The sequence below is a fragment of the Phoca vitulina genome, unplaced genomic scaffold, assembly GCF_004348235.1.
Source record: "Phoca vitulina isolate PV1807 unplaced genomic scaffold, GSC_HSeal_1.0 scaffold38, whole genome shotgun sequence".
Classification (NCBI taxonomy): Eukaryota; Metazoa; Chordata; class Mammalia; order Carnivora; family Phocidae; genus Phoca; species Phoca vitulina.
The window spans coordinates 4,262,626-4,283,783 of NW_022589741.1; the positions used below are offsets into that span (position 1 = coordinate 4,262,626).

At 38.9% G+C, this 21,158-nt stretch overlaps 1 protein-coding gene across 1 annotated transcript in view; it reads right to left on the reverse strand.

The window, feature by feature from the left end:
• The window catches only part of GUCY1A2 (guanylate cyclase 1 soluble subunit alpha 2), a gene marked incomplete at its 5' end in the record, with an annotated part of 323,383 nt that overhangs the window by 15,061 nt on the left and 287,164 nt on the right, over nucleotides 1–21,158 (reverse strand). Inside the window, one exon of the mRNA XM_032427729.1 lies at nucleotides 1,812–1,914. Within this exon, the coding sequence (XP_032283620.1) occupies nucleotides 1,812–1,914 (103 nt within the window). The remainder of the gene's footprint in view (nucleotides 1–1,811; nucleotides 1,915–21,158) is intronic.

A 21,158-nucleotide genomic window follows, 5' to 3' on the forward strand; every position in this document is an offset into this window, starting at 1 on the left:
TAGCTACACACCTAGAGAACTGAAAAACACTAACAAGCCTCACAGACTACATTGGACATCAGTTAATATGCTCCGTAGCTGAGTTACAGCATAAACAAATCATAATGCAGCCAAAATGCCTGACCAGAGAAATCACTCTATTACATTCAGTAGACATAAGCTCTCAATGAGTGTATCATCTGGAGAAAAACGGCCACTCCAAGGTTTCACGGAAACAAATATTTCCAGTTCATTAACCTCAGTAGAAACTTGGGTTTTAGATTAGATCCAAAATAGGAAAACTCTGGATGTACTGTGCTCCTAATTTCAGGGTGAGTGTGTGATAATATTTTCATGCAGTGCTAATTAGTGGGAACAGGTCTTCATTTTAGCACCACATGCGATAGAAGCCTATCTGTCACTATGGCAATGACTGGGCCTGGAGGCTAGACCTACTTCAGTGTTCATGAAGGTGATTCACTGAATTTAAAGCCACATCAATCAAACTGCAGAAGAAAAATTCCTTTTTTTTTTTTTTTTTAAATCTCAAAGCCATAAAACACAGGTTTTCTTCCCCCCTTATTTTGCAAGAAGCAACATTCTCGGCAAAACATCCTACAACCTCTTTCTCACTAATGCCAACATCTAGGAATTTGCTCCCAGTGTCAGGTAGCCCTTAGGAGGCATCCAGGGGGCAGAGTGGGCGGAGTGGGCAGAGGTGGGGGGAGGAGTAACAAGTCATGGATATTATTAGAATATAGTTGAGTACATTGTACAAACTACCTATTTTATAAGTGCTAAGTTGAAAAGGGTCCAATGTAGCAAAGCATTTCATTTTAACTGACGTTTTTTAGAAGATGGCAACAAGACTTTTCTGTAATCCTAATTACAGATAAATCTCTTACTGGGAAATTCTATTTCCTCTGGATTCCATGCTACATTAATTAAATCTAAAAGATATATTTACTAAGCAGACATACAATGCTTTCTCAGCATCTGAAGTCCTTGGTTATATGTATTCTCAGTCAAAGCACTAATCTGTCTAAATAAGTGAAAGTATATTTGATTAATAGGTTACAGTTACATAATATACCAACTACACAGTAGCAGATTCTGAAAATCGAGTAATGTTGTGTGAAATGTAATTATCTAGAAGAGAGATGTATAAAAATAGGTAATATCCCTAAAATATTTTGCTGAGTTACAGTTCTTCCTGCTGGGAAGTTGACCACACTGCCATGATGTATGTATGAAATGTCTGTTCAGAAAAACAAAATTAGAAAATAGTCCTCACACACCAACTCACTAAATGTAGGAATATATCATCAAAAATGGCTCTCAAAAGTGATACAGATAAGTGGGGAAAGATACCTGTATGTGTGACAAACAAGAAAACATGGAATCTATTTATTAGTTGTGAAAGGGGGCCCATACTTAAAATATATATATATATATATATATATATATATATATATGTATATATATATATACGACCAAAAAACACTCACATGGATGGACACATCTCATTACCTCCCCCCTCCATTTTTTTTTTTTAATTGACAGTCATCATCCACCTTTTTCTAGGATTATTGCCTAACATAACACAGAAATTCCGCTGCTTGTTCTCAGCCAAGTAGTGAAAGAGAAACCATCTCATTTCACTCTCCTGTCATGACCCATGTTCTGGGCTTGTGCTTTTTGGAGGAGTCTTTGATCTGCGGTAGGTCTCAGAGGCTTGTCTCCCGGAGGAACATGGTGCCAATGTTGTAGGAAACTTTTTTTATCCTCGAGGAAGAAAGAGAAGGCTTTGGCTGCTTAGGACCAGTCCTTACCTCCAGGAAATAGCAGATCCCAGGGATTTCCTTTGGAAAGTTATCTGGAAGCTCTTCACGGGACCGAGGAATAAATGTGAAACTTTCTTCCCGTTTTAATAATCTAAGGAGAAAATACAATGTGAATCAAATAGGCAGGGCAGATGAGAATGAATGGACAGAAAATTTAAAGGCTTGGGAAGCCTATCAATGACAAAGTTCAAGGTAACACCCCTATTTCTTCATATGGATGTGGCCTTCACAGGGCTCCAAATGCTAGGAAATGTTTCTTGAGAAAGATACCTTCATGTAATAATAATAATAATAATAATAATAATAATAATAATAATAGCAGCAGCTGTGCCTTGTCCCACTTGAAATGTTTTTTTCAAGTTTGATTTTTTTTTCCTAAACAAAAGATGAAGAAGACTGTATAATGAAATTTTTATTCAAACATGTAGTATTTACCCTTTCTGTTTTTAAAACCTACCTAAATTCTGAAGCACACCTCTTATGTTCTATAGACTCTCCATAGGCTTTAAACGTATCCTGTGTGTCAAAGACATCAAACAATTCCTGAGCATTGTAGAATAACACTCATGACTCGGAGTGTCTGCCATAGGTGACGGATTTCTAGCAGTTCGTGCATTGTGAGCTCCAGCATTTACCGGTCAGACGGCATCACTCTTCCCTCCTAGTCACACTTAGAGACCCTTTTCTAGCACACTAACACTAGAGACTTACTCTCTGTCCAGGTCCCTGACATGTTAAATTTGATACCCAGAACTCAAAACATGGCCCAGCAATTCACTTTAATTCAACAGCTCTTGTGGACGGCTTCTCATTGCCCAAGAACAATCTCCTAAGCACTCTTGTGAATATAATGTTGAATAGAACACCATGTTTTGTCAAGAGAGACAGAAACAGGGAATTAAAGAAGCATAAAAGACTGAAAAGCAAACAAGCAAAAGCCCAAGGTAATACAGAAACTTAGGATCAGTATCAGCACGTGTCCAACCTTTTGGTAGCCTTACAGAATGAGGGAAGAGAGCGAGAGTGAAGGCTGATAGAGTAGGGTAAGATGAAGTTTTGAAATACTAAACTTAATGTGTAGACTTTGTTTGGAGCCAAACGCATCATCCCCTTTTTCCTAAAAACAACTCCTGTTCCTAAGACCGGTGGATGTTAACAGCAGATGCAAGTCGTGCATGTAAGAGGGGGGTCAGGGAGGAGGAACCGTGGTGACAGAAGGCAGAGTCAGAAGGGCGGGAGTGCGAGGAGAACAGAGGATGTGTGGAAGTGCGAGATCACTATCACCTTTACACAAAGAAGGGAAAAAATCATTCTTTGACTCTTAATGGATAAAAATATCTGAAAATAACAGTTGGTAGCACTAAGAATTCTCACAGTAGGAGCAATCTCTTTTTACTTTTACAAATGGGAGTTCTACCATTCTGCTTTATAAAGGATTTTTGTTTAAAGTTTTAACTGACCATTTCTTTAAAAGAGTTATACAATGATACACTAACTTGGGGTAAAGAAATGAGGCTCATTCTGATATTTCAGAATTCTTTCAGATACCTTATTTCATCCATATAACCCTATCTAAAAATCTAAACATGCTCTTTCTTCTCTGACAAATCTATGAAAGGTAAAAGTAGGTCCAGAATAAGTTAGAGTGATCTGCTCATAGGTGCAGCCGGACAGCGATGGCATTGGAACTAGAATCCGGATTTGTTAACTCCTAGTCAAGCTCAGCCCTACAAGAAATAGTAAGACTACACTAAGATCGCTTTCTTTCACAAAACTGAGATGTAGGTAAGGCATTAATGACAATCAGAATGAAAGTCGTTGGTATGGTTTGATTTCTTTCTGTTTTTACAGATGTCAGTTTTCTTTACATGTAACATATAAACAATTACTTCAGAAGTAAAATGTAAATTTCCTAAACAATAGTTAAATTTAGCATTGAATTCCACAATAATTTTGCTTAGCTCAAATACAACAGTCATCAATGTGAAATCTGGGTATCAATGATGTCAATCAACAAACATGTTGAGTGCTGGTGACATGCCCTAATAGTCCTCTGAATGGAGGAGAGGGCGTGGGGATGCGCAGAACAAGTTAGTATAGAACTAAAAGGGCAAGAAATACTTACAGGAACAAATTAGCAGCAATGCAAGACAGCATATAGGAAAACATATGATAAAATCCAAAGGAGTAAATTCTATAGGGTCCATGGAGAAATGAGGACTGTGGATCTTAGTACAAAAGTCAAGAACCAGAGCATAAAGTTCACGCTTACCAATTATAAAATAAAGCGTAACCCCAATCTTTGAAACAAGGCTCCTTAAAGGCCCAGGAAATAGGTAGGACTCCACATGAGCTGCATTCTTCTCTCCCTGTATGTTAAACCCTCTATTTTCTTCATGCTTTATTTGACACACCAAGGTCTTCATATTCTGCTGTACTTGAGATGTTCTGACAGTAAGAACGAGCACCGAGTTGACATCTACGGAAGTACTTGTACCTGACTGGAAAGAAGGTGCACTACCTGCTTGGGATGCCAGGACTTTTAAATAATTCACTGCACTTTGGTAGGAAACTCTTCACAATGACTTGATCTCCTGACATTTTAAATACATCTCCTATTTACTGTGCTAAAATGACAAAGACAGCAGCTTCTATGGGGCTTTATTCTTTTCCAGATAACCATTTTGGTATTAATAAACGAAATGCAATTTTAAATTTCAATAATATAAGTGAGAGCACAGAAGGGTAAATTGATCCAAGCTCCTGTGTTATCCAGGGTTTAGCAGCCTTTTTGTATGAATGAACACTCCTGTGCAATATTCAGATGATTTCCAATAGGCCAATCTGAATGAGCGACTGGTGGGGCTGTGCGAGAGGTCAGGGGAAATATTTCACACAGCATGCCTGGTGATGATGAGTCGTGGGGCTGAATAAATGATTAAATGTGTATACAGAGATTAGGAATTTATACCCTGATCACCCCAGAACCTCTGATCCCATTTCAGAACCTCTGATCCCCTCTGAAATGCTTTATTAAGTCCAAGTCCCTGGGCTGGCTCCAAAGCTCTGCCTAACAATCCCTTTCTTCAGCAACTCAGGACGGATAGGGAAGCTTAGATTCCACACAAATATAAATGAATCCCCAGCTGTAATCCCCAGCTAGTTGATATACAACCTGGGGGTTTTGGCAACATGTTTAATAAGTATTTGGAAGCCACACAAATCCTAGCTCACCTACCTGTAACTATTCCTCCTCTCAACAAAGTTTTTCTTAACCAATTGATTTTCATGATGAGAATTCATTGCTGCTTTGGATCACTGGATGGCCCCCCAGCATGTGAGGGGAGCTTGATACTTTGGAGGTCCATGGACCTGCACCCTCACTGCCCATCTCTGACTCATTCAGTCCTTGTTTGCATGCCCATTTCTGCCCATTTGCACCAAGCTCCGTGCTCTATCCTACATCTGTCCTGTAAATGACCTGAAACTTACTCACACGGAGGTACAAGTGACCTAAATGTAATTTACATTTTTAACACAAGACCCAGAGTTTTAAAAAGATAGTGAAATTACAACAATGACATTTCAGGCAACTTATTCTGGGATTTATTGTCTTCTGCAGATCATACTTAAATTGGCTTATATAAAGTACAGCTTGGTTCTCTATAGGCTAAGGTCAGAATTCAGTCTTTTATTCTTCTATACACTTCTGTATACTTTTCTCCAACTCTATACATTGATTTCATTGTGAATTAGGGTGGTCTTCATGGCCATTTGCTATGTGCATTTCCCATACTGCTCTAGACTGCAGAATTAGGAAAGATAACCAATCATGTAATTCTCTTCCCCTTCATGCAGTCTTTGGTCAGTGAGTTCAGCAGCTGGCCAGTCCACAGTTATTAAACACCTTCTATGAGCTGAGTGCTGACCCAGTGCACGCCTGCTTCTGATCATATTAGTTATGGGACAGAAGACTGAGAGAGAAAGAATTTTTATTTTTGCTGAAGATGTCTTTCCATAAAGCGGTCGTATTTTTTATTTTGTTTTAGCTGAGTTGACACCGTAGACAATTCCATAGACACAGCTAACCTTGCTGAAATTAATACAGCTAGCCGTAGCCTCAAACAGTGACCAACTAGTATATGCGGTCCTCTAAGACCTGCCTGTATGAAGTCATCACGTGAGATTGGAAAACCTTTGTTTCAGCGGCCAAAAAGGCCTGTGTAAAGTGCAGAGCTCTGATAGAGTGACCACCCAGAAGGCGATCTACCAGAGTGCTCACTAGCTTGCCCGCTAATTACTGTGCTACCAAAAGATGCTGTAAGACCAAGGCAAGGTAAAGTGGTATGTGCTGCACCTTTCAGAGCTCAGGGCTAGGCGGAGTATCTACAAAGTGGCCTTTTAAAGATCTGGATGTCTGAAATGTCTTTAGTTCACTCTCAGCTCGATTGGTTTCATTAGGCATTAAATTCTTGTTTGGAAATGATTTTCCCCTCAAAATTTGCTGCTAGAAATTCAGATGTCATTCTGTTTTCTACTCCAGTGGATATGATTTTTCTCCTCGTATGTCCATCAGTCTGTCTCATCATCATCTTTCTGTCTCTGGTGTTAGGAAATTAATGACAGTATATCTCAATGTATCTTTTCCTCTTTTTTTATTGAAGTACAGTTAACACACAATGTAACAGTTGCAGGTGTACAACGCAGTGTTTGGACAACTCTACGTGTTAGGCTGTGCTCTCCACGAGTGTGGCTACCATCTTTCACCGTGCAATGCTACTACAGTACCACTGACTATATTCCCTGGACTGTATCTTGTATTCCCATGACTTATTCCGTAAGTGGAGGTCTGTACCTCCCCCTCCCCTCCATCCCCATTTTTATTTATTTATTTATTTATTTTTTTTTAAAGATTTTATTTATTTATTTGAGAGAGAGAGAATGAGAGAGAGAGCACATGAGAGGGGGGAGGGCCAGAGGGAGGAGCAGACTCCCTGCAGAGCAGGGAGCCCGATGCGGGACTCGATCCCGGGACTCCAGGATCATGACCTGAGCCGAAGGCAGTCGCTTAACCAACTGAGCCACCCAGGCGCCCTCCATCCCCATTTTTAAAAAAGATTTTATTTGAGAGAGAGAGAGAGAAAGCACAAGCGGGGGGAGGGGCAGAGGGAGAAGGGAGATGCAGGACTTGATTCTAGGACACTGAGATCATGACCTGAGCCAAAGGCAGCTGCTTAACCAACTAAGCCACCCAGGTGCTCCCCCTACCCTTTTTTGCCAACCCCCTCCTCTACCAACCACCAGATGGTTTTCTGTATTATGGGTCTGTTTCTGCTTTTCATCTTTATTCATTTTTTAGATTCCACATGTAAGTAAAATCATAGGGTATTTGTCTTTCTAACTGACTGACTTTACTTGGGATAGTACCCTCTAGGCCCACTCATGTTGTTGCAAATGGCAAGATCTCATTCTTTTTTACTGCTGAGTAATAGTGGAATGTTTATATATACCACATATTTTTTACCATTCATCTATGGATATTTAGGGTGCTTCCATAACTTAACTATTGTAAATAATGCTGCAAAAATCTAGGGGGTTTCTCTGGGTAAATACCCAATAGTAGAATTACTGGATCATACAGTATTTCTAATTTTAATGTTTTGAGGAACCTCTATACTGTTTTCCACAGTGGCTACATTCCCAGCAGTGCATGAGGGTTCTTTTATATCCACATCCTCATCAATTTTTGTTATTCCTTCTCTTTGTGATACTGGCTATTAGGACAAGTGTAAGTTGATAACTCATTGTCGTTCTGATTTGCATTTTCTGGTGATCAGTGATTAGTGATGTTGAGCATCTTCTCCTATCTGTTGGCCATCTGTATCTGTCTTTAAAAAAATGTCAGATCAGGTCCTCTGCCCAATTTTTACTAAGACTATTTTTCTTGCATTAGGTTGATTAAGTTCTGTATATATTTTGGATATTAACCCCTTATCAGATATATCATTTGCAAATACCTTCTCTCATTCAGCAGGTTGCCTTTTTGTTTGATGGTTTCTTTCGCTGTGCAAAAGCTTTTTATTTTGGTGTTGTCCCAATAGTTTATTTTTGCTTTTGTTTGCCTTGAACAGACAGATCTAGAAAAATGTTGCTAAGGCTGATGTCAAAGAGATTACTGCCTATGTTTTCATCTAAGAGTTTTATGGTTTCAGGTCTCACATTGAGGTCTCTATTCCATTTTGCTTTTATTTTTGTGCATGGTGTAAGAAAGTGGTCCAATTTCCTTCTTTGGGTGTGTAGCTGTCCAGTTTTCCCAATACAGTTTGTTGAAGAGACAGTCTTTTCCCCATTATATACTCTTATCTCTTTTGTCGTACATTAATTGACCACATAAGTGTGGGTTTATTTCTAGACTATTCTATTCTGTTGATCTATGTGTCTTTTTTTTGTGCCACTACCATATAGTTTTGATTAGTGTAGCTTTTAGTATATCTTGAAATCTGGGATTGTGATAACTCCAGCTTTGTTCTTCTTTCTCAAAATTGCTTTGGCTATTCAGAGCCTTTTGTGGTTCCATACAAACTTTAGAGATATTTGCCTAGTTATTTGGAAAATGCTGTTGGTATTTCTATAGACATCAACTGAGTCTATAGATAGCTTTGTATAGTATGGACATTTCAACAATATTTATTCTTCCAATCCATGAGCATTGTATGTCTCGCCATTCTTTTGTGTCCTCTGCAATTACTTTAATCAATCTTTTACAATTGTTGGGTACAGATCTTTAAACTCCTTTGTTCAATTTATTCCTACATATCTTATTCTTTTTGGTGCCAGTGTAAATGGAATTGTTTTCTTAATTTCTCTTTCTGCAACTTCATTATTAGCGTATAAAAATGCAACTGATTTCTCAGTTTTGTACCTTACAACATTATTTATTTATTACCTCTAATACTTTTTTGGTGGTGTCTTTAGGGTTTTCCATATTTTCTACATATCATGCCATCTGCAAATACTGACAGTTTTACTCCTTCCTTACCAATGTGGATGCCTTTTCTTTTTCTTGTCTAATTGCTGTGACTAGGACTTCCAGTACAATGTTGAATAAATGTGGTCAGAATGGACATCTCTGTCTTAGTCCTGGTCTTAGAGGAAAGGCTCTGAGGTTTTCACCATTAAGTAAATGCTACCTGTGCGTTTGTTACACATGGACTTTATTAGGTATGTTCCCTCTAAAAATCCACTTTTTTGAGAGTTTTTGTCATGAAAGGATGTTGTGTTTTGTCAAGTGGTTTTTCTGCAGCTAGTAAGATGAGTATATGATTTTTATTCATTTTATTACCATAGTGTATTGATTGATTTGCAGATACTAAATCATCCTTGCACCCCAGAATAAATCTTATTTGACTGTGGTAAATGATCCTTTTAATGTATTGTTGAATGCAGTTTGTTTGTATATTGAGGATTTTTGCATCTATCTTCATCAGCGATATTGGCCTATAATTATCCTTTTCGTGTGCGTGTGGTGTCCTTTTCTGGTTTTGCTGGCCTCATAAAATGTGTTTGGAAGATTTTGTCTTACATTTTTTGGACTAGCTGAAGAGAATTGGTATTAATTGTTCTTAGGTATTGGATAGAATTCACCTGAGAATACATCTGGTCCTGGACTTTGGTTTTTTGGTAGTTTTTTTATTACCAATTCAATTTTGTTACTAGTAATTGATCTATTCAAATTTTCTATTTCTTCCTGATTCCATTTAGAAGAATGCATATTCCTAGAAATGTATCCATTTCTTTGAAATTGTCCCTTTTCACAGTACTCTAATTCTTTGTATTTCTGTGATATAGGTTCTTTTCTGCATTTTAGATTTATTTGGTTCCTCTCCCTTTTTTTTCTTTAGGAGTTTAGCTGAAGCTTTATGAATTTTGATAATGTTGCCTTCTCAAAGAGCCAACTCTTATTTTCATTGATCTTTTCTATTGTTTTTTTAGTCTCTATTTCTCTTATTTCCACTCTGTCAATTTTTAATTTTTATTTACTTTTTTCTACTGACTTTGGGCTCTGTTTATTCTTTCTTTGTTTCTTTAGGTGTAAACTTAGGTTATTTGAGATTGTTCTTGGTTTTTCGAGGTAGACCTGTATCACTACTAATTTCCCTGTGAGAACTGCTTGAACTTCATCCCAAAGATCTTGGACCATTGTATTTTCTTTTGTCTCCTTGTATTTTTTTGTTTTTGAATTTTCTCTTTGATTTTTTGCTGACACATTGGTTGCTTAATAATGTGTTGTTTACCCTTCATATGTAGGCCTTTTTTCCAGTTTTTTCTTATAGCTGATTTCTAGTTTCCCATGATTATGGTCAGAAAAGGTGCCTGATATGATTCCAGTCTTCTTAAATTTATTGAGAGTTGTTTTGTTGCCTAACATGTGATCTATCCTGGAGAGTGGTCCATGTGCACTTGAAAAGTATGTATATTGTTGGTTTTGGACAGAATGTTCTGGATGTATGTTAAATCCATCTGGTCTAATGTGTCACTCAAAGACACTGTTTCCTCAGTGATTTCCTCTCTGGATGATCGATCTATCCAGTGATGTAAGTGGGGTATTAAAATCTCCTAGTATTATTGCATTATGATCAATTTCTCTGTTTATGTCTGTTAATATTTGCTTTATGTATTTAGATGCTCCAACGTTGGGTGCATAGATATTTATAATTATTTTATCTCCTTATGGGGTTGATCCCATTATCATTATGTGGTACCTTCCTTTGTCTCTTGTCACAGTCTTTGTTTAAAATCTATTTTGTCTGATAGAAGTTTTGCTTCCCAGGCTTTTATCTGCTTCCATTTGCGTGAAATTCTTTTACCATCCCTTCACTTTAAGTCTGTAAGTCTTTAAGTCTGAAGTGAGTCTGTTGTAGGCAGCATTTGGTTGGTCTTGTATTTTCATCCATCCTATCACCCTATGTGTTTTGATTAGAGCATTTAGACCATTTACATTTAAAGTAATGATTGATAAGTGTACAGTTATTGGCTTTTTGTTACTTGTTTTCTGGTTGTTATTGTTCCTTCTCTTGTTCTCTTTCCTTGGGAGTGATGGCTTCTTTAGTATTATGCTTGGCTATTTTTTGTGTCTACTATAGGTTTTTGCTTTGTGGTTACCATGAGGTCCTATATAACATCCTAAGTATACAGAAGTCTATATTAAGTTGATGGTCAGTTAAGTTTGAACACATTCTGAAAGAACTTCATTTTTACTACTTGACTCCACATTTCATGTATATGTTGTGCTATTTTATGTCTGATTTTGTGAATCCCCTTAACTAATTTTTTTGATGTAACTGATTTTACTACTTTCATTTTTAACCTTCATACTAGCTTTATAAGTGATTGCAATTCTTTCCATTCAGAATTTTCTTATTTCTAATTATGGCCTCTTCTTTTCCACTTTAGTAAGTCCCTTTAATATTTCTGCTAAGGCATATTTAGTGATTAAGTCCTTTAATTTTTGTTTGTCTGGGAATCTCCATTTCTCTTTTCACTCTGAATGATAATCTTACTGAGTAGAACATTCTTGGTGGCAGGTTTTTTTCCTTGCTGCTAACTGTGAATGTATCCTGCCACTCCCTTCCAGCCTGCCAAGATTTTGCTGAAAAATCAGATGATGGGCTTATAGAGTTTTCACAGTACATAACTAGTTGCTTTTTCATCTTTAATCTTTGACATTTTAATTATTATGTTTCATGGTGTGATCCTCCTTGGGTCCATGATGGGTCCAAGATGAACCTCCTTGGTTCATCTTGTTCAGAACTCTCTGTCCTTCCTAAACCTAGATGTAAATTAAAGAAGTTTTCTGCTATTATTTTATGAAGCAATTTTTCTGCTCCTTTCTCTGTGACCCCCTATAATGCAAATGTTTTTTCACTTCAAAAGAACTTTACCTTTCCTCATTTTTTAAAAATTCTTTTTTCTTTTTGCTGTTCAGCTTGGATGCTTTCCATTACCCTGTCTTCCAGATTGCTGATCCATTTTTCTGCATCCTCTAATACACTACTGATTCCTTCTGGTGTATTTTTTTATTTAAGTTATTCTATTTGTCAACTCTAGTTCTTTTTTTAATATTTTCTCTTTGTTGGAGTTCTCATTGAATTTATCCACTCTTCTCTCCAGTCCAGTAAGCATCTTTATGAACATTACTTTGAACTCTTTATCAGGTAGATCGCTTATCTCCATTTCATTTAGTTATTTTTCTAAGATTTTGCCTTATTCTTTCATTTGGAGCATATTCCTGTCTCTTCATTTTTCTTGACTTTCTGTGTTTGGTTCTACAAATTAGGCTGAACTAAATTTGAAGGAATACTCTTTATATGGTCATCTCCTGTGTACACTGTGTGTACCTGGTGACTTTGGCTAGCTGGTTGGAACTGTGGCTGTCATGATCTGGAACTTCCAGAGCATTCTGAGTTGAGACCACCCTAGAGGAGCAGCTGGAGCTGAAGTTGAATGCAGGCTGGGGAGGTCCTAGGGCTCTGCACAAAGGGTATGCTGGCCAGAGAGCTGAAGCTGAAGCTGAAGTGGGTGCAAACCAGGGAGTCCCAGTGCTCTCTGCACAAAAGGAAATCTGGCAGGACAGCTGAAGTGGGCATTGCCCGGGGAGGACCTGGGACTCTTTAGGCAGGGGGCCCTTGGGAGGACAGGTGAAGCTGAAGTGAGTACAAGCCAAGAGTCCTGGAGTGCCCTACAACAGGGGCACCGTGGTGGGCTAGCTAGAGCCAAGACAGGGGTGGGCTGGTGGTTCCCTGAGTGCTTTGCACAGGGGGTGCCCTGGTGGGAACAGCTGGATCAGAGGCAGGTGTGTGGGTGGGAAGCTCTTGGGGAACTCCATGCAGGGGCCCTCTGGCCTGCTGGCTGGAGCCAAAACAGGCACGGATGAGGGGTTCTGGGGTACTCTGTTTGGAGCCAAAGTTGTGTGGACCTGGAATGTTACTGGCTGCTTTGCATCTCTGTCACCTTGGTGAGATGGCTGGACCTATAGTGAGCACTGATCGGGGGTGTCCTGTTGTGTCCCTTGTGGGGGCTGCCTAGGTAAAACAGGTGAGGCGAGTGTGGGCTTGATGCCTAGGAGTCACTGAGGTGGTAGGTTGGCAAGGAGTCCCGGACAGTGCTCCTGTCTTTGCTGTCAAGGTGTGTAAGGGGGTAGGGATATAAACTATGGTACTTGCCAGTCCCTTCCACAGGGAGGGAGTTCCAGCAGCTCCCCTGGTATTTGGTAGTGCTCTAGGGCTGGATCCTTTATTTTCTAGTTGTTCTCTGAAACCATGCCTTTTTTTTTTCTATGTCTCAGGCTATCTGCGGCTGTTGTGGGGTAGGGATCCAGCTCTCACTGAAGCAGCTGGTTGGTTATTATACCCAGACTCTGGTCTGTCCAAGCTATCAAGTTGGAGAGGGAATGCAAACGGTGGCTCTCACCAGCCCCTCCACCATATGGCAGGGTTCTGGGTTGGGTTCTGTTTCCTTTATATTCTAGTTTACCTTCTTCAGTACTATTCCTCCCCACTGCTGTTTGTGGTGTTGGGGAGTGGGCAATCCTTTCATTACCATGTCCCTGTTTCTCTTGCCATTCTCTTAGGTGGTCTATCTTTTGTTGTGCAGATGCTGTTCAGTCAGCCCTCAGTTCTTTAGGAGGAACTGCTCTATAGATGTAGGTTTGCTATGTCCATGGAGGAGGGGAGTGCAGTCTTTCTGCTTCGCCATCTTGGTCCACAACTCCCATCAGTGCATCTTTTTTAATCATTAAAATGACCCCTAGTGGAAGCTTTTAATATAGCAAGTTCTATCTTTCAGTTCTGGGAAATTTTTTGTTAATTCTTTGACAATTTCTTATGCTTTTTCTGTATGTGTTCTTCTTCTGTATTTCCGCTTAGTCAGATATTGGACTTGGTATTGATTCTTCAATTGTTTTCTTTTCTCTCTGATTTACTTTCTACTCTCTGCGAGATTGCCTTCAGTATTATCTTCTCATTCTATAGAATTTTAAAAGTCGAGCTATCACATTTTTAATTTCCAAACTTAATTTGTGTTACATGATTGTTTTTTACTCTGCTGTGCTCTTAATTACCATCTGAAACTTATGACAATACTAATCATCTTTTTATTGATTTTTGGCTTTGGTTGTTTTTCTCTGTATTGTTTCTGCTTCTCCAGATGTTAATTGGCTAGTTGCTATTTTCGTGTTTATTTTGGTCTTTCTTTTCCATGTTAAAAGCATTCAGGAAATGACTAGTATGCTTGGGATTCTCTATTTAACTGTTAGGCGTTAAAATTTGATTGGAAGCTTTATGATAAAAGTAGCTAGATTGTGTGGAATTGTAGATTTCCCCTGACCATGTCATTATGCTCTCTAAATATAAATACATTTAGTGGCTTTCCTTTGGGCTAATTTGCCCAAATACTAATATTGCAATCATGCCCACTGCATTACACCGCTTCTAGCATTCTGGATGCAGAATGGAGGAAATGAGCTAGAAATTTCACTGTTCAGTATGCGGACTTTTACTTAACCCCCTATATTCACCTACCGAAATTTAGAACAATTTTGGTTCAATATCTCAAGAAACACAGACCTCTTATATCCTTCTAGAGTTACTTGTCCCCTCAAATCTATTCTTTCTTAGTAATGGAGCTTCAGGTAAGCACATAACTACCCAACTAAAAAAACAAAACAAAACCGTACTTCTAAAAATTCCTGGCAACTGTTTGTGTTAGATGTATTTGTCCAATATTTGAATGGCAGAAGTGAAGTAGACTCCATTTTCCTTTAGCAACAATTAGCATTGTCAAGATTAGAATTTTGCAGATGTCTCTAGTTCCTAGTTTCCTGAGTGTCAAAAAATGTCCCCGTACTGTTAACTTTCTCACCTAATTTTCTAATCACTGGAATGTATATATAAGGCATCCACTTTTCAGTTTCCTGATGTTCAGAGGCAGGTATGGTTGTGGCCATGGCTCGAGTGGTAACCTCAGGGGTTGGAGCTTGCCTAACTGGCCAGTTCTATATTTTAGGGGCATTGTTTAGAGATATTCAGTTTAGAATCTGCTCTTTTTCCCCTTTTATTGATTTTGTAAGCATATCACTCATTGTATGAAAACTCCTCCTGCTTAAAATACCTGGGCAGTTTCTCCTTCTTGTTCTTATTCCGGAAATCCTCTCAGTTTTACGCTGCACTTGGTGGATTAATCCGGTAATTAGTTCCTTTCTCTTATTGTGTGTGTGTGTGTGTGTGTGTGTGTGTGTGTGTGTGAATCAACCAATATTTAGATTTAGAGTGAATATGGTTGCTCCTTATCTGTACCTTTTTCATTTGAACCTGAGACTTCAGCTTTCGCCTCTGTACAAAGCCAAATACCACTCATGAATGCACCTTCCATCTTGCTGTCTTCCATTCCTTGTATGTATATGTTGGGAGAGGGCTATACTTCTTTTATATGCTTACCATCATGTTACTATTGTTTCAGAAAAAAATGATAAATTCAGGCATTCAATCTGCTGTATTAAATTACAGGTCTCTTTTGCTAATTAGTCATCTGAATATCTTTTTGATAGTATTATAATGGCCTTAGACATGATACCTTTGAGTGCTGGAGAAGAATGACAGTTCTGAAAAATGAAAATAAAAAAAGATGGAGATTCTTTGTATTTTCCTAAGTATTCTGTAGGTCTTGAATTTTTCCTCTTCCTCTTCTTTCCAACTGAGTGGAAGAAATGGAACTCTGCTCTGTATTTTTGCTTTGTGCTTCATTGTTCCATGATCTGATGCAGTTTGAAGATAGGTCCAATGAAACTATAGTTATTGAGTCAGCTAGACAGCCTAAAATCCCTTGAAATTCAATAATTCGTGCTCTGGAAATAACATTCCTGTTCAAATAAGGAAAGTAAGAATCTAGCTCACTATGAAAACAGAAGGATCTCACCAAATTTGTATGCATTTTAAGGTTACAGACATTAGAAATTGCAGATTTTGTGGCAATTCTATAGGATTATCAATTTATGGGTATTAAAATTCAAGTTAAGTTCTCAAAAAGGGATAGTCTTCCTGTATGTTCTCTGAAAAGTATAGGGCAGAGAGCCCTACTCTGACACTGTGACTCATTTTTTTCTGGAAGCACCCATAGTTAAATATTGACAGCAAAGTGCTTACTATGGACTCCATAGTCTGCATGCCTGGTGCTTTTTTCTGGCATGCATTTCCTATTTGAAGGCCAAAATAAATGCCTCTTAAATTCATGAATTTCAGGATACTAAATAGCTAAAGATGATTCAGCCCCAGTGGATTCTGCAGACATTGTCAATTCTGACCTTTACCAGCCTAAAAACTCCATCTAACAGACCAAATACCAAAGAGATTTAAAATTCAAAACACTAAAAAGTTTCCCATGTCTAAAAGCAGAACTTAAGAGATGAAAAATGAGAGATTAGAAAAGATAACTGTAGTCAGCTCTTGTCAATTAAATAATTGCCTCACATTTTTTCACTTCTCTCTGACCAAAATTATTTCTTAAAAACAAGTCCATCATCATACTGGCCATTTTGTATAGAAGGGACAGAGTAGAAAGAACATATGAACATTTATTTTGAGAAATGGACAATTCTCCATTGATTTCATTATTTTAAAAATTGCGACCACAGTCAATTTTAAGGAAGTCTTTGTTCTCTATTTTAAATATTCCTGAACCAATCAGATGTAGAATTCACCTAGATAAAGAGTTATAATGAGTTCAGACCCAAAGAAGGCAAGGCAGCATGAGGAAAATATTTAGAAGCTAAAAAACAAAAGTAAACATTCCTTGCAACTTCCCCTAAGGTCATGCTTCTCAAAAATACTAATTTTTGTGGGGAGCAAATATGGTAAGGGAGTAATAGAAACGATACAGGAGAAGAGGCTGGTAGATAAACTATGTAAATCTGATCTCTTAAATTTTAGCGTCCCTCCCCCATACAGGTGACATAAGAACAAATTAGCAAATAACCTTGATTAAATCACTTAAGTTCTCTGGTTCTCAATTTCCTTGTGGAAAAAGAGCCATAAATAAGCTTTGAAATAAATTCGATCAAAATATTTCTAACATTTAGTGCAGGTTGAGAATCCATAGATCATTCAATTTAGCTAGATGAGACTTTTATTGGCATATTTACTAGGGTAATATTAATGTTGCTGTCTGTAATTGGAAAAGTAGAAATATAATTCTTGAGGCACCACTCAAGTTTTCCTTTTGGGAAAACCATTAAGTCATTTGTCTTCAATGATTATTTTTCTTTTTCGTAAAACATCGTGTTTACTGCTTTGATGCTTCCATAAAGGATAAGATGATCAATAAAGTCAGTTATGAGGCTGACAGGACAGCATAAAACAACAGACCAAATACTTATTTTCTTTAAACATCAAGTGACTGGTGCATATGAGCATTTTGATTTTTTAAAAACAGGAGGCTAGAGGGAGAAAAGATGGCAGAGGAGTAGGGGACCCTATTCCAACTGGTCCCAGGAATTGAGCTGGATATCTACCAGACCACTCTGAGCACCCACAAAATCAGCCTGAGATGTAAGAAGATCTGGAAGAATATCGCAGGCGGTTGGTTTCAAGGTACAAAGCAGGGAGCCCTGATTCCACAGGCAGATATGGGAGGATAAATGGCAGTGGGAGGGAGCCTGGCCATGGGGATCCTACACCGCTGGTGAGCGACAGCCTTGCGTGCTGGGGATGGGTTGCAGTGGGGAAAGGACTTTAGGGAAGCCCCCCAGGACGGAAACCCTGAGTGGTGGGGTCGCCCATGCGAACTGGGAGCGGCTGGTGGTTTTAGAAGCACAAAGGGCAGAGACATGCCCCGACCTAGAGGCAGGACTGGGGGCACTGTGGAAGGGCGCACAACCCAGGATGCTGCAGTTTATAGCAGCACAGACAGAAATGGAGATAGTGTGGCCTGGGGAGCTCACTGAAGAACAGCCTGCGATCTCTCTGCTCTGAGGCAGAGGGTTGGAAATGGTCTCTTCTGCTCTGACTCTTGGAAGAGACGTGGAAAGCAGCCAGGGAAAGCTGCCAGTGAACAAAAGCCCCCCCAAAAAAACTATTCCCAATGAGCCCATCCCCTGCTACAGGGGGCAGGTCAACTCTGCCCAAACAGGGTTGCCTGAGTAACAGCACGGCAGGACCCTCCCACAGAAGACAGGCTGGGAAAACAAGAGGCCAGCAACCCTAAGGTCCCTAGAAAACAGGTGCATCTTGCTTGGGTTCTGCTCAATAATTTGGACTCTATACATCCCCTCAACCACCCATCAACGAATGACTAGGAGGAGGAGCCCCCAAAAGACTCAGAGATTATGACTTATGCCACAGATTTACAAATGGATGCAGATATAACCAAGATGTCGGAGATGGAATTCAGGCTAGAAACTGTGAAGACAATAGCGAGAATGGAGAAATTGATTAATGGCAACATAGAGTCTCTAAGGGTAGAAATGAAAGCTGAATTGGCAGAACTTAAAAATGCTATCAGTGAGATCCAATCTAATCTAGATAATCTAACAGCTAGGGTAAGTGAGGCAGAAGAACGAATTAGTGACCTGGAAGACAATTTAACAGATAAAAAGGGAAAAGAGGAGGCTAGGGAAAAACAAGGAAAAACAACTCAGAATCCATGAAAATAGAATCAGAGAAATAAGTGACACCATGAAACGTTCCAATATCAGAATTATTGGAATCCCGGAGGGAGTGGAGAGAGAGAGGATTAGAAGATATATTTGAGCAAATCATAGCTGAGAACTTCCCTAATCTGGGGAATGAAACAAACATTCATGTCCTAGAGGCAGAGAGGACCCCCTCAAGATCAAGGAAAACAGGCCAACACCCCGGCATGTAATAGTAAAACTTGCAAATCTTAGAACCAAGGAAACCATCTTAAGGGCAGTTAAGGGGAAGAGATTCCTTACATACAGAGGGAGGAACATCAGAATAGCGTCAGACCTATCCACAGAGACCTGGCAAGCCAGAAAGGCCTGGCAAGACATATTCAGGGTACTAAATGAGAAGAACATGCAGCCAAGAATACTTTATCCAGCAAGGCTTTCATTTAGAATGGATGGAGAGATGCAGAGCTTCCACGACTGGCAGAAGCTGAAAGAACATGTGACCACTAAGCCGGCCCTGCAAGAAATATTAAGGGGGGTTCTATAAAAGGAGAAAGACCCCAAGAGTGATATACAACAGAAATTTACAGGGACAATCTATAAAAACAACGTCTTCACAGGCAACTTGATGACAATTAATTCATATCTTTCAACAATCACTCAACATGAATGGCCTAAATGCTCCCATAAAATGGCACAGGGTTGCAGATGGGATAAAAAGACAGGACCCATCCATATGCTGTCTACAAGAGACTCATTTTGAACCTAAAGATACATCCAGACTGAAAGTGAAGGGATGGAGATCCATCTTCCATACCAGCGGACCTCAAAAGAAAGCTGGGGTAGCAATTCTTATATCAGACAAATTAGATTTTAAACTAAAGTCTGTAATAAGAGACACAGAAGGACACTGTATCATTCTTAAAGGGTCTATCCAACAAGAAGATCTAACAATTGTAATATCTATGCCCCCAACATGAGAGCAGCCATCTACATAAGCCAACTGTTAACCAAAATAGAGTCATATTGGTAACAATATGTTAATTGTAGTAGACCTCAACATTCCACTCTCAGCAATAGACAGATCATCTAAGCAGAAAATCAACAAAGAAACAAGAGTTTTGAATGACACACTAGACCAGATGGACCTCATAGATATATACAGAACATTCCACCCTAAAACAACAGAATACTCATTCTTCTTGAGCGCACACAGAACTTTCTCCAGAATAGACCACATACTGGGTCACAAATCAGATCTCAACCGATACCAAAAGATTGAGATTATTTCCTGCATATTCTCAGACCACAATGCTTTAAAACTAGAACTCAATCACAAGAAAAACTTTGGCAGAAATTCAAACACTTGGAAGCTAAAGACCACTCTGCTCAAGAATGTTTGGGTCAACCAGGAAATCAAAGAAGAACTTAAACAATTCATGGAAATCAATGAGAACGAAAACACATCGGTCCAAAACCTATGGGATACTGCAAAGGTGGTCCTAAGGGGGAAATACATAGCCATCCAAGCCTCACTCAGAAAAATAGAAAAATCCCGAATTCACCAACTCTACACCTTAAAGAACTAGAGAAAAAGCAACAAATGATGCCTAAGCCACGCATTAGAAGAGAAATAATTAAGATTAGAGCAGAGATTAATGAATTAGAAACCAGAAACAGTAGATCAGATCAATGAAATGAGAAGTTGGTTCTTTAAAAGAATAAGATCAATAAACCACTGGCCAAACTTATCCAAAAGAGAAAGGACCCCAATTAATAAAATTATGAATGAAAGGGGAGAGATCACGACTAACACCAAGGAAATAGAAACAATTATTAGAAATTATTATCAACAACTATATGCCAATAAACTGAGCAATCTGGATGAAATGGAGGCCTTCCTGGAAACCTATAAGCTGCCAAGACTGAAACAGGAAGAAACTGACAACCTGAATAGGCCAATAACCAGTAACGAGATTGAAGCAGTGATCAAAAACCTCCCAAAAAACAAGAGTTCAGGGCCTGATGGATTCCCTGGGGAATTCTACCAAACTTTCAAAGAAGAAATAATACCTATTCTACTGAAGCTGTTTCAAAAAATAGAAACAGAAGGAAAACTTCCAAACTCATTCTATGAGGCCAGCATTACCTTAATCCCCAAACCAGGCAAAGACCCCATCAAAAAAGGAGAATTTCAGACCAATATCCCTGATGAATATGGATTCCAAAATCCTCAACAAAATCCTAGCTAATAGGATCCAACAATACATTAAAGGGATCATCCACCACGAACAAGTGGGATTTATCCCCGCAATGCAAGGGTGGTTCAACATTCACAAATCAATCAATGTGATAGAACACATTAATAAGAGGAGGGAGAAGAACCATATGGTCCTCTCAATTGATGCAGAAAAAGCATTTGACAAAATAGAACATCCTTTCCTGATTAAAACGCTTCAGAATATAGGGATAGGGGGAACATTTCTCAAGTTCATAAAATCCATCTATGAAAAACCCACAGCAAATATCATCCTCAATGGGGAAAAGCTGAGAGCCTTTCCCTTAAGATCAGGAACACGTCAAGGGTGCCCACTCTCGCCACTGCTGTTCAACATAGTACTAGAAGTCCTAGCAACAGCAATCAGACAACAAAA